The sequence below is a fragment of the Danio rerio genome, chromosome 14 (genome assembly GCF_049306965.1).
Source record: "Danio rerio strain Tuebingen ecotype United States chromosome 14, GRCz12tu, whole genome shotgun sequence".
Lineage (NCBI taxonomy): Eukaryota > Metazoa > Chordata > Actinopteri > Cypriniformes > Danionidae > Danio > Danio rerio.
This window is the reverse complement of record NC_133189.1, coordinates 1307501-1322487: the sequence shown is the minus strand read 5'-3', so window position 1 is coordinate 1322487 and position 14987 is coordinate 1307501. Positions and strand designations below refer to the sequence as shown.

Below are 14987 nucleotides of genomic sequence, written 5' to 3'. Positions count from 1 at the left end.
GAGAGAGCATACTTCTTTGTGTGAGTTTGTGTGTGTGAGAGTGCATATGTGTGTGCGTGCATGTGTATGTGAGACAAAGAGAGCATGTGAGTGTGTGTTTTAGTGGTCATGTATGTATGTGTGTGTGCGTGTGTGTGTGTACATGTCTGAGTGACTGTGTGTGAGAAAGTGTGTGTCTGACTGTGAGAGGTAGTGTGTGAGAGAGTGTGTCTATGTATGTGTGTATTCATGTGTGTGGGAGAGAGAGTTTGTGTGTGTGTGTATGTGTGTGTGTGCACATGTATGAATATGTAAGTGTGTGTGTGTGTGTGTATATTGTTGTGTGTGCATGTATATCTCTGTGTCTGTATAATTGTGTGTGTTTGAGTGTGTGTGTGTGTGTGTGTGTGTGTGTGTGTGTGTTTGTGTGTGTGTGTGTGTGTGTGAGAGAGAGAGCATACTTCTTTGTGTGTGTGAGAGTGCATATGTGTGTGCGTGCATGTTTGTGTGAGACAAAGAGAGCATGTGAGTGTGTGTTTTAGTGGTCATGTATGTATGTGTGTGTGCGTGTCTGAGTGACTGTGTGTGAGAAAGTGTGTGTCTGAATGTGAGAGGTAGTGTTTGAGAGAGTGTGTCTATGTATGTGTGTATGCATGTGTGTGTGTGTATGAATGTGTGTGTATGATTGATTGTTTGCATGTGTATGATTTTGTGTGTGTGTGTGTGTGTGTGTGTATGATTGATTGTGTGCATATGTATGATTGTGTGTGTGTGTGTGTGTATGGTTGTGTGCATGTAAATCTCTGTGTCTCTATAATTGTGTGTGTTTGTGTGTGTATGTGTGTTTAAGTGTGTGTGTGTGCGTGTGTGAGAGAGAGTGCACTTGTTTTTGTGAGTTTGTGTGTGTGAGAGTGCATATGTGTGTGCGTGCATGTGTGTGTGAGACGAAGAGAGCATGTGAGTGTGTGTTTTAGTGGTCGTGTGTGAGTATGTGTGTGTGTGCGCCTGCGTGCATGTCTGAATGTCTGTGTGTGAAAGAGCGTGTGTCTGTTTATGTACTGCATGTGTGTTTGTGTGTAAGAGTGTGTGCATGCATGTGTGTGTGTGTGTGAGAGTGTGTGAGTAGATATGATTGTGTGCGCACATGTATGAATGTGTGTGTGTGTGTGTGTGTGATTGTGTGTGTTTAAGAGTGTTTCTGTGTTTAAGTGTGTGTGTGTGTGTGTGTGTGTGTGTGTGTGTGTGTGTGTGTGTATGTGTGTGTGTGTGTCGATGTAGGTGCGTTTGTGTCTCTGTATGTGTCTGAGAGTGTGTGTCTGTGTATGTGTGTGTGCTTTTGTCTGTGTTTCTGTGTCTTTGTATGTATATGTGTGTGTGTGTGTGTCCATAGGTGTGTTTGTGTCTCTGTGATTGTCTGAGAGTGTGTGTCTGTGTATGTATGTGCGTGTTTATGCATATTTTAGTGTATGTGTGTGTGCATATGTCTGTGTTTGTGTATGTGTGTTTGTGTGTGTTTGTGTGTGCGCCTGTAGGTGTGTTGGTGTTGGGGATATGGAGAGTTTGTGTAAAGATGAAACGCAGTGTGTTGTTGTTTTTCTGTGCACTTATGTATAATAAGATCTGAGCAATGCTCTTATGTACTGTGAATGCTGCAGTCTGACAGTACGATGTGACTGATCTGGGGTCTGTTGTGTTTGTGTGTGTGCGTGTTTCCTCAGCCTGGGTCGGTGCGCTGGCGATGGGCATGATCTTCTTCTGTTCTCCTGTGGTCAGTATGTTCACCGATCACTTCGGATGTCGGAAAACGGCTGTGTGTGGAGCGTTTGTGGCCTTCATCGGTCTCCTCACCAGCTCCTTCGCCACGTAAATACATGATTTTATTCCTTCTTCTCTTTCTGCCTCTTTTGCACGTTGTTTTGTGTCAATTATTTTGACCTTTTCATCTTTTATTTACAATATGAGTTAACATAATTTGTTCTATAGACAGTTGAAGTCAGAATTATTTGCTCTTCTGTATATTATTTCCCAAATTTCTGATTAACGCAAAGAAGGTTTATTTCTTAGTGAGGTTCGTTTCTAAACTAATGTGGAGAGGATCACATGCTTATGATTGATCACAGCTGGTCCCGCATTATTTAATTACTGAATATTCATGATTCACCAATCAGACGATTCCTAAGCCACTATAAACACGTCAGTTCCATATCGCAGCTTCATTTTGAAGAATCCCCCCTTCCCTACTCCTCCTGCTTTCCTAGATGGGCGGCACGGCGGCCCAGTGGTTAGCACTGTTGCCTCACAGCAAGAACATCTCTGGTTCTAGTCCTTAGCAAGCCAGCAAACGTTTCTGTGCGGACTTTACACGTTCTCCCCGTGCTCACGAGTGTTTCCCCTGGGTTCCCTGGTTTCCTCCCACCGTCCAAAAACATGCAGCTTACGTTAATTGACTAATCCAGCACCATAGACATGCTCCTAGTCAGTAGTTATCTCTTAAGAGCGATCACTATCTGTTCATTAGCTACTACAGCAGGGGAGTTTTCCAAATCTACCTTAGCTCAAACTCCCCTTTCGCCTTGCAAATGAGAGGGAGCCCCGAGCTCGAGGATCTTATGAGCTTAGGGCTCTCTCCTGGGACAGCATGCCAAACTGGCTTTATAATCAATCTTGTACGCACAGACATCCATTAGCCTATAAATAATTATTTTCGTTTAAGCGCAAAGATTTGTTTAAAACTATTTCCAAATTCAGTTCTAATTTACAGCAAATGAATAAATGAACAATAATAACGAGGTGTGTTATATTCAAATACACATGCTGTGCCCCATATGGGATCAAACCTGACAGGTGGGCAACTATAAGCTTGTTTTTAATAAAACAAATATAAATATGCTGATAATCAATACTACTGCTAATAATTATCCCACTATGCAAAAGCAAATGTATTGCTGTACATCCTGTCTGTATTGAGCAGTGTGTAAGCGAGGCGCACAACTAACGCGCTCTGCGCTGGACTTTAGACCAGCTTTGTTCTGGTCTATAGAACAGTCTATTATAGTTTCTCAAAATAGCAATGCGCCTCAACACACCTCCTTTTTCAGACCAGAACGCCTATGGGCGCACATATAAGCGCAAATGCATTTGCTGTTTAAACAGCGTGCTGCAAAACATCAAAATGACTCTCAAGCTGAAACTAGCAAACAACAATTGCGTTGTCCCTTGCGCCACATTGCGCCGGGTGAATGATAGAGTGCAAACAAAGACTTTGTTTGCTTTGATGCAGCCGTCAACTGAAACTCCACATTTTCAAAACAGTTAACACACAGGCCTAAACAGCGGCACTCATGGTCAAAATGAAACATTATGCTTGCAAAATGCACATACCGTGTCAAAACATTAAAAATATGCAACAAAAGCTAGTTTTACCTTCAAACAACACAACTTGCAAACAAGTATATGAGCTCTTTCAATTATTCATTAGACAATGGACAACAAAAAACAAAATACAGATCTCAGTGTGAATTCTATTTGGGCTGTCAAATTGGCCTTTTTGCAAAGAATTGGATCAAGAATAAGAAATGCTTTGATTAAACTTATATTGAATTCATGACATTTTTCAAACTGTGGCTGAAAACTAAAATACCGTAAAAAAAACTGAAAAATAAAAATAAAATTTAAAAAAGAAAAAAGTAGCAGAAAGAAGCAGAAAAAGGAAAAAAACTAATAAAATATTGTAAATATTAGAGAAAACACATGTAAACCAATATACAGTCAAATATATTGGGAGTATAGGAAATAGCCACTATTGACCTCCTCCATCCATGCTGGCACAGAACAACACAGACCTTCTACCATTTTAATGTTTGCAGACTGATTGCTGAGTGAAGATTTGTGTGAAGTAGTGTCAAACCGGTGCTTCATTGAATTCATACTGATCTTGGTGGTTTCTAATGGTTAGGAATGGATGGTTTCAGTTTGGTTACCATAACTAAAACAATGGAGTTTGGACTGCTTGAATGACATCCGTGTTGACTGTTTTGAAAAACGGTGGGGAAAATGTGTCAACCCAATGAGAAAGGGTTTACACATTTGCAATACCGGTCTTCTGCTCTGCTGGGATAGTGAAAATAAAAATGAAGTGGAACTTAGTTTCTTTAACCAGGTCAAAGCAAACAAGAAAAACTGTAATCCTTTCAGCTTTATAGTGCATGTGTTTCTGTTCAGACGTCAGTGGTTCATTCATACGGTATATTCTCCACAGCCTCTGTCTGAGAGTTTCTCAATGATGCAGATGTTTCGTTATTGAATTAAAGCTGTATTGAGTTCAGTTCAGTCTTTGTGTGTGTGTGTGTGTGTGTGTGTATATGTGTGTGGATGTGTGTTTATAGAATGTTTCCGCCTCTCTTTATTCTCTGCTGGTGTTCATGTAGTCATGTCAGACATGTAAACATCCGCTCAGCATAGATATACAGTATGTGTGTAATGAACAGCATATCTACTATATTGTACAGTGTGTGCATCACTTTGTGCTCTTTTGCTAATGTTATGGTTTTAAGAAAGGGGATTTTTGAAAATGTTCATGATAATCCTAACATTTGAGCAGTGGTGGACAGAGTACTGAAAAATCATACTTAAGTAAAAGTACCATTACTTACCTAAAATGTAGTGCAAGTAGAGTAAATGTAGCTGTTTTAAATATTACTCCTAGTGTGAGTAAAAAGTAGACTCTTTAAAAGTACTACTCAAGAGTAGTGAGTCATATGTAGTAAAAACTTGAGATGTTTACATGTAATTTGTGCATGTGTGTGTGTAAACGTATCATTCGGTAGTGCATCACTGCCCAGCAGACACACAACATCATAAGACGTTAACATTAGGTTGGATTTAGGTTGTGATGTCAAAATTCAATGTTTAGCCAGCGTCTAAGTAGAACATTATTCTGATGTTCAATAATGACGTCAAATGACGTTGATATTATGTCGATTTTAGGTAGCTAGAAAGTAACCGAAATACAACATCAAGCCAACATCTTAAACCAGCGTCATATTGACATCAAATACTGACAATTATTCAGCATGTATGACCACCAAAATCCAACGTCTGATAGACGTCATAGTGGTAACGTCCACACAACGTCAAGCTGTAACATTATTAGACGTTGATATTTGATTAGTTTTAGGTTGGACGTTGGACATTGACGTCGGCCTGACGGTGAGTTTTGATGTCAACATGATTTTCATTTCCTAGCAAAATGCAGCATCCCCCCAATGTTGGGGTACAACATTAATCTGACGTCATGTTGACGTTCTGTGTCTGCTGGGTGTTTAAGGCCATTTCAGTCATCATACAGTAAACATCAAACACAGGCTCATTCTAAAAAAAACGTAGTCCCGCAGACGTTTTTGGAGACCGCAAATTACGTAGCCGGAGGTACGTATGGCTGCATTTAATTTTTTTTTTAGCGAACGCTACAGGGTGGTATGACGCCGTTCCTTTTGGCGCTTACCGGCTGACCGCTTACCTCCATGTGGAGGGCTTTCCTGCTGCAACCAGTTTGTCCAGTTAGCTCGTCGTGTATGTTGGCAGACTTGAGACGCAGAGAGGAGTTGACCATGACGACCGAGTCCGGGAAAGAGCTTTTCCAGAAATCAGGTACAAAAACAGAAGCCAAAAAATAAAACGAACGAGTGAACAACAGGGTGAGAATGTAGTAAAATAAGGTAAAAAAGGTTTTCTTTTTCTGGGGGGCTTTTGTAAACCATCTGCGGCCGGGCGGGTCAATCAGGAAAATTAGTTGGGTTTGGTGGAGGAGGATGGTGGGTCAGTCAATTGACCAGTCAGTCATTCAGTCAGTCGACAGCGGCCTCCGGTGGGTTCACGCGAGAACAGCACTGTCGCGAACGGCACTCGCGAGAGGCATTTGAGATGCGAAAAAGCGCAAACAGTGGCCTCTCGCGGATAAGCAGAAAACAAAAACTGCAAAAATATGTACCTCCCAGGACGTATTTCGCGGTCTCCGGAATTGTCTACAGGACTACGTTTTCAGAAGGAGCCTGGGTTGTAAACATCCATCATCTTCTTATCAGTGACCTGCATCTAAACAGTCTCTGGGTCAACGCGTGTAAAGATTTTGGACATCTTCTTGGACACTTTTAATGCTTCCAAACAGTTTGCTGCAATTAAAAAGTGCACATGTCTTGAGGTAGATTCATTCATTATGAGGCGATTTACCTTCTATGTGTGATCTGATTGGACGGAAATCACAGGATTATTCTAATCCCCATAGACAAGAAATAAATACGCATGCCGTTCTCATGTGAAATGCCGCCAGAGGCTGCTGTCGAGTTTCCAGATTTCGTCACGTTCTCGCCACGTTATGAACTCGTTCGCTTTATTTTTTGAATTCTGTTTTTTGTCTTACCTGATTTCTGGAACCGCTCTTCCCCGGACTCAAACCCGGTCATACGCCGCGGCTGGCTCCTCCTCTTCCGGACCTCTGCTCCGCCGACGTAACACGAAGAGCTAACCGGACAAATTGGTTGCGACCGGACAGCCCTCCACACGGAGGCAAGCCATCAGTCCAGCCGACGAGAGGAGCGGCGTCACACCGCCCCGTAGCATTCGCTTGAAAAAATTTAATGTGGCCATACGTACCTCCGACCACGTAAATCCCGGTCTCCAGAAACGTCCGCGGTGCTACATTTCCAGAATGAGCTTGGGTTGCATACATGAATAAACTTAGTACATTACAATTCCTGAGAAAAACTACTCAATTATTTACAGTCGTTTGAGTATTTGTAATTAGTTACTTTACGTTTACTGCATTTGAGTCCTGGTGAGCACATTCATAACAGGTTAAAAACTGAAATACTATTCTTAATTAATTACCCTCATGTTGTTTCAATCTCCCGAGACCTTCAATCTTGTTGAAGGTCATAGACAGAAGACAGTAAGGGCCCCCAAGACATTTAAAGTCCAGAAAACACCAAAAAAACTCCTCAAAACAGAGCATGTTCTCTTCTGAAATCCTTTAAATTTAAAGCGACAGTCACCAAAATGCCACAATTAGGATTAAAGTCTAAAAGGGTCAGTTTCAGAGAGTTAGAAAACATCTTGTAGAAAGAAGCATAACAGATCCACTTTAACTTAAAGGGCAATGAAACCCCCTTGTTTCAGCAGGGTGTTTTCACATCTCTACTTTAGAGAAAGTCAGAAAAGTGGGCGTGTCCAGCTCTGTTTAGGGGGGAGTGTAGGTGGAAGAAAAGAGGCTTGGTGTGGGAGGGTCTATTTGGGCGTGCTGAATTTCAGTCAAAACACACCCACAGTGGACAAAGTGACGGTGTTTACATGGACATCTGTAGTCGAATTATTTGCCAAATGATTAAATGGTGGACTTTAACTGCAGTTTGGCTCTTTCATTCAGGGAATTCATTCATGTCCCTCGCGACAAACGAGATATTTGATTCGAGGAACTGCTCTAAGCGTGTATTTTCATGCAATGTTTGATACCGCACGGCGAATGAGAGAAAAAAAACTCAGCATTTCCCCTAAACTTAGATGCACACGGCAAGTAGTGTCAGAAAGCCGCGTGTGTTATTCCGGTCACAAAATCCAACACGAGGTTATAGTTTGGTTGTAACTGTTAGTGCTAACTTGTTTACACTCGGTGCAATAGTTTGTTTGATACGAATAAAATACGAACTGAATAAACAAATGACAGATGAGAACAGCTCTCAGGTAAACAATAATCCTCCTTAGACACGCAAGTTATTGTTGTCGCGTGTCGCGTACACTGTTAATCCACACGTGACTCCAGCTGAGCTCTCACAGAGAGAAAATGAAAACAAAACTTCACTGCAGCAAACTATAAAAGCAACACTTCACGCTTGTTTTGCCAACACAACGTGGCGTCTCTGTCGTCTAAACACTGTGACTAATGAATATTAATGAAGTTGCACAATAGAGCGCGCTGATTGGTTTGAACCAAGCTTTACTCATGCATTAATGCATCACACTGTAAGACGTAATAAGACACACTCTGGCTCAGACGTCCAGTCTGCACGCTGGAATACACGCTATTATCTCATGACCGTGACGCAGCTTCAAAAATTCGTTTCAAACCGGAAGTACGAATTTACTTGAAATAACGCAAAAACAACCAATTTACACTTTTTAGTGAAATATAGGTGTCCTGATAGTGTTTTTAGCAGTGTGGGACACATATACCACTGTCAACAGCTCAAACACATGTGTTCTGGTGTTTCTTGACCCTTTAAAAAGTTGCTAGTTGAATCCTCATCATCAGTTCCTCCTTGTTTCTCCAGGACTCTGGGTCTCTGGTACTTCACGTATGGGATTCTCTTCGGCTGCGGCTCCTCGTTTGCATTCCAGCCATCTCTGGTGATCCTGGGTCATTATTTCCGCCAGCGTCTGGGTTTGGCGAATGGTGTGGTGACGGCGGGCAGCAGTCTGTTCTCCATGGGGCTGCCGGTGCTGTTGAAGAAAGTGGTGGAGCCGCTGGGTTTGCCCAGAACCTTTCAGATCCTCAGTATCTTCATGCTGGTGCAGGCGCTGCTGGCCCTGGCCTTCAAACCGCTCCTGCCCAGCGGCATGTGCCCGATGCCTGGCATGGCGCTGGACGGAGGGCCCTCGACTCCAGAGTCGGCCAGCAGGTGGCAGAAGGGACTGGCCAAAGTAAGGAGGTACTTCAACGTGCGGGTGTTCAGCATTCTGACGTACCGCATCTGGGCCTTTGGCGTCGCCACTGCTGTGCTCGGATACTTCGTGCCCTACGTTCACCTGGTGAGTCCTGCATTCACATCATAATAATAAACTTTATTTTATACACTAAAAAAGACGTTTCAACTTGTTTCAACTTGGGTTGTTTCTAGAAGGGCATCCGCTGCATAAAACAAATGCCAGAGTAGTTGGCGGTTCATTCTGCTGTGTAAGCCGAAGGAAAATTAATAAATGAATAAGAAATATAAATTTCTAAGTATATATATATATATATATATATATATATATATATATATATATATATATATATATATATATATATATATATATATATATATATATATATATATGGGCGTCCCGGTGGCGCAGTGGGTAGCACAATCAACTCAAAGTAAGAAGGTCGCTGGTTCGAGTTCAGGCTGGGTAAGTTAGCGTTTCTGTGTGGAGTTTGCATGTTCTCACCATGTTGGCATGGGTTTCCACCAGGTGCTCTGGTTTCCCCCACAGTCCAAACACATGCGCTATAGGGGAATTGATGAACTAAATTGGCCATAGGGCTTGAGTGTGCGTGTGAATGAGTGTGTATGGGTGTTTCCCAGTACTGGGTTGCGACTGGAAGGGCATCCGCTGTGTAAAACATATGCTGGAATAGTTGGTGGTTCATTCTGCTGTGGCGACCCCTGATTAATAAAGGGACTAAGCCGAAGGAAAATAATAAATGAATGAAAAAAATATATATTAATATATGAATATTAATTAATCCTGTAGCCTCAGTATAAATATCTTTATTTTACGTCCATTGCATAATATTTAATAATATTTTTATAGAGTCAGTGGTCATTTTCACAGTAATTGTTAAATGCATTTTTTTTTTAAATATCTAAATAATATTTACTTTATGACCATATAAATATGCTGTATATTATAATCATTATTTTACAGTTAATGAGAATAATTTCATACAGTTAATGTATGAAGTTATAAATACTCCTTCATATTAATTTTGGTTTTAGCAGTTATGTGTTTCTAATCTTTTTTTTAAATTTGCTTTTGAATGTTTTTAAATTCTGAAGTACAAAAGGTTATATATGGCTTTCATTTATTTCTGCATTAGTTTTGATGATTTTTTTCTTTTACATTTTTCAGTTCAACCTGAACTTGTTTTAGACTTGTAGCACTGTGGCCTCACAGCAGGAAAGTCGCTGGTTCGAGTCCCGGCTGGGTCAGTTGGCGTTTCTGTGTGGAGTTTGCATGTTCTCCCCGTGTTGGCATGAGTTTCCTCCGGGTGCTCCGGTTTCCCCAACAGTCCAAACACATGCGCTATAGGGGAATTGATCAACTAAACTGGCTGTAGTGTTTAAGTGTGTGTGTGTGTGTGTGTGTGTGTGTGTGTATGGGTGTTTCCCAGTACTGGGTTGCGGCTGGAAGGGCATCCACTATGTAAAACATTACTGTACTTATATATATATATATATATATATATATATATATATATATATATATATATATATATATATATATGTATATATGTATATGTATGTATGTATTTATGTGTGTGTGTGTGTGTGTGTGTGTATATATGTATATATATATATATATATATATATATATATATATATATATATATATATATACATATATATATATATATATATACTGTATACACACACACACACACACACACACACACACACACACACACACACACACACACACACATATATATATAGGGTATATTATACCACAATACACCAGTAGTAAAATCTAAAGTATACTACAGCATTTATTTCAGATTAGTAATTCATATGCTGTGTATAAATATAAATGGTGATGATTATTTCAGAACGCTAACTGGAATGATCTGCATGTTACTCAGGTTGAACGGAATTAAAACTGACCCTCTCTAAATTCACTGTGCAGCAGACTGAAATCAAATGACTTGTGATTCACCAGTAAAGAGTGATGATTGTTTCGAGTCAGATTGGCGGCCCAGCGTTTCTCGCTCTCCGCAGGGATTTCACAGTTTCAGCCAGATTTAAAGCATAATTAATATCTCGCCTTGCGCATATTTGGCTGGAAGCCCTGATGAAGCCTGAGCTCCGGCAGTAAATCTCAATGAGTATATTAGTATGCTAACGAGGCCGGTACACTCGACACACTCAACCTCACCAACTGCAGGGTCATTAAGAATAACCTGATGGAGGATGTCAGAAGATCATCAGTAGGAGATTAAGGGCACTGACATAGCACAGATCATGGTTTATTCATCTGATAATGCTGACTTTTTTTTTTTTTTTGTGGACAAATATTTATTTTTCCAATTTTAGTAAAATTTTATTTTAGTTTTATAGTTGCTATGGTAACACAACAACCATAGTATTAAAATTCAAAAGTAATTGATCTATTGTGGTGGTTCTACAGTTGCTATGGAAACACAACAGCAACTATAGTAATCGATTTGTTGTGGTGATTCTACAGTTGCTATGGTGACAAAACAACTAAATTAATTGATCTGGTGTGTTGATTCTACAGTTGCTATGGTAACAAAACTAGTGTAGTATATGATCTGTTGTGGTAGTTCTTTAGTTGCTATGGTAACACAACAACTATAGTAGTTGGTTTTTTGTGGTGATTTCACAGTTGCTATGGTAACAGAACAATTATAGTAATTGGTCTGTTGTGGTAGTTCTTTAGTTGCTATGGTAACACAACATCAACTATAGTAATCGATTTGTTACGATGATGCTACAGTTGCTATGACAACAGAACAACTATAGTATTTGGTCTTTTGTGGTAGTTCTATAGTTGTTATGGCAACACAACATCTATAGTAATTGACTTGTTGTGGTAGTTTTTAAGTTGCTATGGTAACACTACAACTATATTATCAAAATTCTAATGCAATTGATCTACAGTACAGTGTACACAGTATAAGGCTCAGTGGTTAGCACTGTTGCCTCACAGTAAGAACGTCGCTGGTTCGAGTCCCAGCTGGGTCAGTTGGCGTTTCTGTGTGGAGTTTGAATGTTCTCCCCGTGTTGCCATGGGTATCCTCCTGGTGCTCTGGTTTCCCCCACAGTCCTAACACATGTGTCATAGGGGAATTGATGAACTAAATTGGCCGTAGTGTATGAGTGTGAATGAGTGTGTATGGGTGTTTCCCAGTACTGGGTTGCAGCTGCATACATAAAACACATGCTGGAATAGTTGGTGGTTCATTCTGTTGTGGTGACCTCTGAAATAGAGGCTAAGCTGAAGGAAAATGAGTGAGTGAATACTACAAAACATTTGGAAATAATTTGTTTTCTTTATAAAGATAAATGTGTGTTTGTGTGTGTATGCGCTTGTCTCTCTGTGTGTGTGTTAGTGCATACAATTCTCGGATAGTTCAGTCAATAAATTAAAAAAGCGACAAACTTTTTCAGGTGGTGTGTTTGTTATGCTGATGCAGTTCCGTTAATGCTAAAAAAAGTCCATTTTAATGTTTAACCTGAATGTTGAACAGAGTTTGTCATGTTGGAGGTGGATGTTCATGAAACATAATGAAGAAAACAGCTGTGATTTATGTCTTGGTACTGTGTGTGTGTGTGTGTGCGTGTGTGCGTGTGTGTGTCTGTGTGTCTGTGTGTGTGTGTGTGTGTGCGTTTAACACTATGAGAGCAGCTATAGGAGCAAGAGGCGTCTATTCATGCATAAATCATGTGTGAGGCTTCAGCCGGCTGAAATATTTACCGCTCTCTGCATGACAGAAAGCCTATGTGACGAGCGCACACATGTTGATGATCAATTATTAAGTGTGTGTGTGTGTGTGTGTCACCTCAGGTCAGACTCTAGGATTGTGTCCTGGTTTCACCTCTCGTTGTCATAGAGATGAACACACTTCTGCAGGAGAGGACATTATTAACCCTCCTGTGACTTTTGTATTCTTTTTGTAAATATTTCCTAAAAGATCACTATAAAATATCAGTGAATTAACTGCTACATATTTTGTGATTTAGGTTTTTTTTAGAATAATTTATATAATAATAATATTAATAATAATAATTAACTTTCCTTCGGCTTAGTCTTTATTGCAGATATTGCCACAGTGGAACGAACCGCTAACTATTCCAGCATTTGTTTTTTGCAGCGGATGCCCTTCCAGCTGCAACCCAGTACTGTGAAACACCCATACACTCTCTTTCACACACACACACACACACACATACGCTCATACACTACGGCCAATGTAGTTGATCAGTTCCCCTATAGCGCATGTGTTTGGACTGTGGGGCAAACCGGAGCACCCGGAGGAAACCCACTCCAACATGGGGAGAACATGCAAACTCCACACAGAAACGCCACCTGACCCAGCCGGGACTCGAACCCAATTACAGTGTTAACTCTAGATGTTGTGTTGCCATAGCAACTGTAGAATCACCACAACAGATCAATTAACATAGATGTTGTGTTGCCATAGCAACTGTAGAATCACCACAACAGATCAATTAACATAGTTGTTGTGTTGCCATAGCAACTGTGGAATCACCACAACAGATCAACTAACATAGATGTTGTGTTGCCATAGCAACTGTAGAATCACCACAACAGATCAATTAACATAGTTGTTGTGTTGCCATAGCAACTGTAGAATCACCACAACAGATCAATTAACATAGATGTTGTGTTGCCATAGCAACTGTAGAATCACCACAACTGATCAATTAACATAGTTGTTGTGTTGCCATAGCAACTGTGGAATCACCACAACAGATCAACTAACATAGATGTTGTGTTGCCATAGCAACTGTAGAATCACCACAACAGATCAATTAACATAGATGTTGTGTTGCCATAGCAACTGTAGAATCACCACAACAGATCAATTAACATAGATGTTGTGTTGCCATAGCAACTGTAGAATCACCACAACAGATCAATTAACATAGATGTTGTGTTGCCATAGCAACTGTAGAATCACCACAACAGATCAATTAACATAGTTGTTGTGTTGCCATAGCAACTGTAGAATCACCACAACAGATCATTTAACATAGATGTTGTGTTGCCATAGCAACTGTAGAATCACCACAACAGATCAATTAACATAGTTGTTGTGTTGCCATAGCAACTGTAGAATCACCACAACAGATCAATTAACATAGTTGTTGTGTTGCCATAGCAACTGTAGAATCACCACAACAGATCAATTAACATAGATGTTGTGTTGCCATAGCAACTGTAGAATCACCACAACAGATCAATTAACATAGATGTTGTGTTGCCATAGCAACTGTAGAATCACCACAACAGATCAATTAACATAGATGTTGTGTTGCCATAGCAACTGTAGAATCACCACAACAGATCAATTAACATAGTTGTTGTGTTGCCATAGCAACTGTAGAATCACCACAACAGATCATTTAACATAGATGTTGTGTTGCCATAGCAACTGTAGAATCACCACAACAGATCAATTAACATAGTTGTTGTGTTGCCATAGCAACTGTAGAAACACCACAACAGATCAATTAACATAGATGTTGTGTTGCCATAGCAACTGTAGAATCACCACAACAGATCAATTAACATAGATGTTGTGTTGCCATAGCAACTGTAGAATCACCACAACAGATCAATTAACATAGATGTTGTGTTGCCATAGCAACTGTAGAATCACCACAACAGATCAATTAACATAGTTGTTGTGTTGCCATATCAACTGTAGAATCACCACAACAGATCGATTACCATAGTTGTTGTGTTGCCATAGCAACTGTAGAATTACCACAACAGATCAATTAACATAGATGTTGTGTTGCCATAGCAACTGTAGAATTACCACAACAGATCAATTAACATAGATGTCGTGTTGCCATAGCAACTGTAGAATCACCACAACAGGTCAATTAACATAGATGTTGTGTTGCCATAGCAACTGTAGAATCACCACAACAGGTCAATTAACATAGATGTTGTGTTGCCATAGCAACTGTAGAATCACCACAACAGATCAATTAACATAGATGTTGTGTTGCCATAGCAACTGAAGAATCACCACAACAGATCAATTCATGTATGTTACTATAGTTGGAGTAAAAACACAATAGTATTTTTTATACTATTTAGTATTTTTTCATGCCGTATAATTAAAAAAAGAGTTGTATTATATATTATGTACGTCAGACCTTTCTGTTCAGTGTATCAGTTTCCACAAATTTTATGAATAGCCCTCACACACACTCTAGGCACATCAGAGACTTATTTTACATCTTGTAAAAGCTTTAGAA

At 40.0% G+C, this 14987-nt stretch overlaps 1 protein-coding gene across 3 annotated transcripts in view; it reads left to right on the top strand.

Annotated features, from left to right (window-relative positions):
* Nucleotides 1–14987, top strand: part of slc16a2 (solute carrier family 16 member 2) — a 46619-nt gene that overhangs the window by 15446 nt on the left and 16186 nt on the right. For all 3 annotated transcript variants that reach the window (XR_012389367.1, XM_073921128.1, NM_001258230.1), the window contains 2 exon segments: nucleotides 1698–1842; nucleotides 8301–8778. Coding sequence is in view for 2 of the 3 variants with exons in the window: in XM_073921128.1 (XP_073777229.1) it covers nucleotides 1698–1842; nucleotides 8301–8778 (623 nt within the window). In the remaining variant the exon portion in view is untranslated.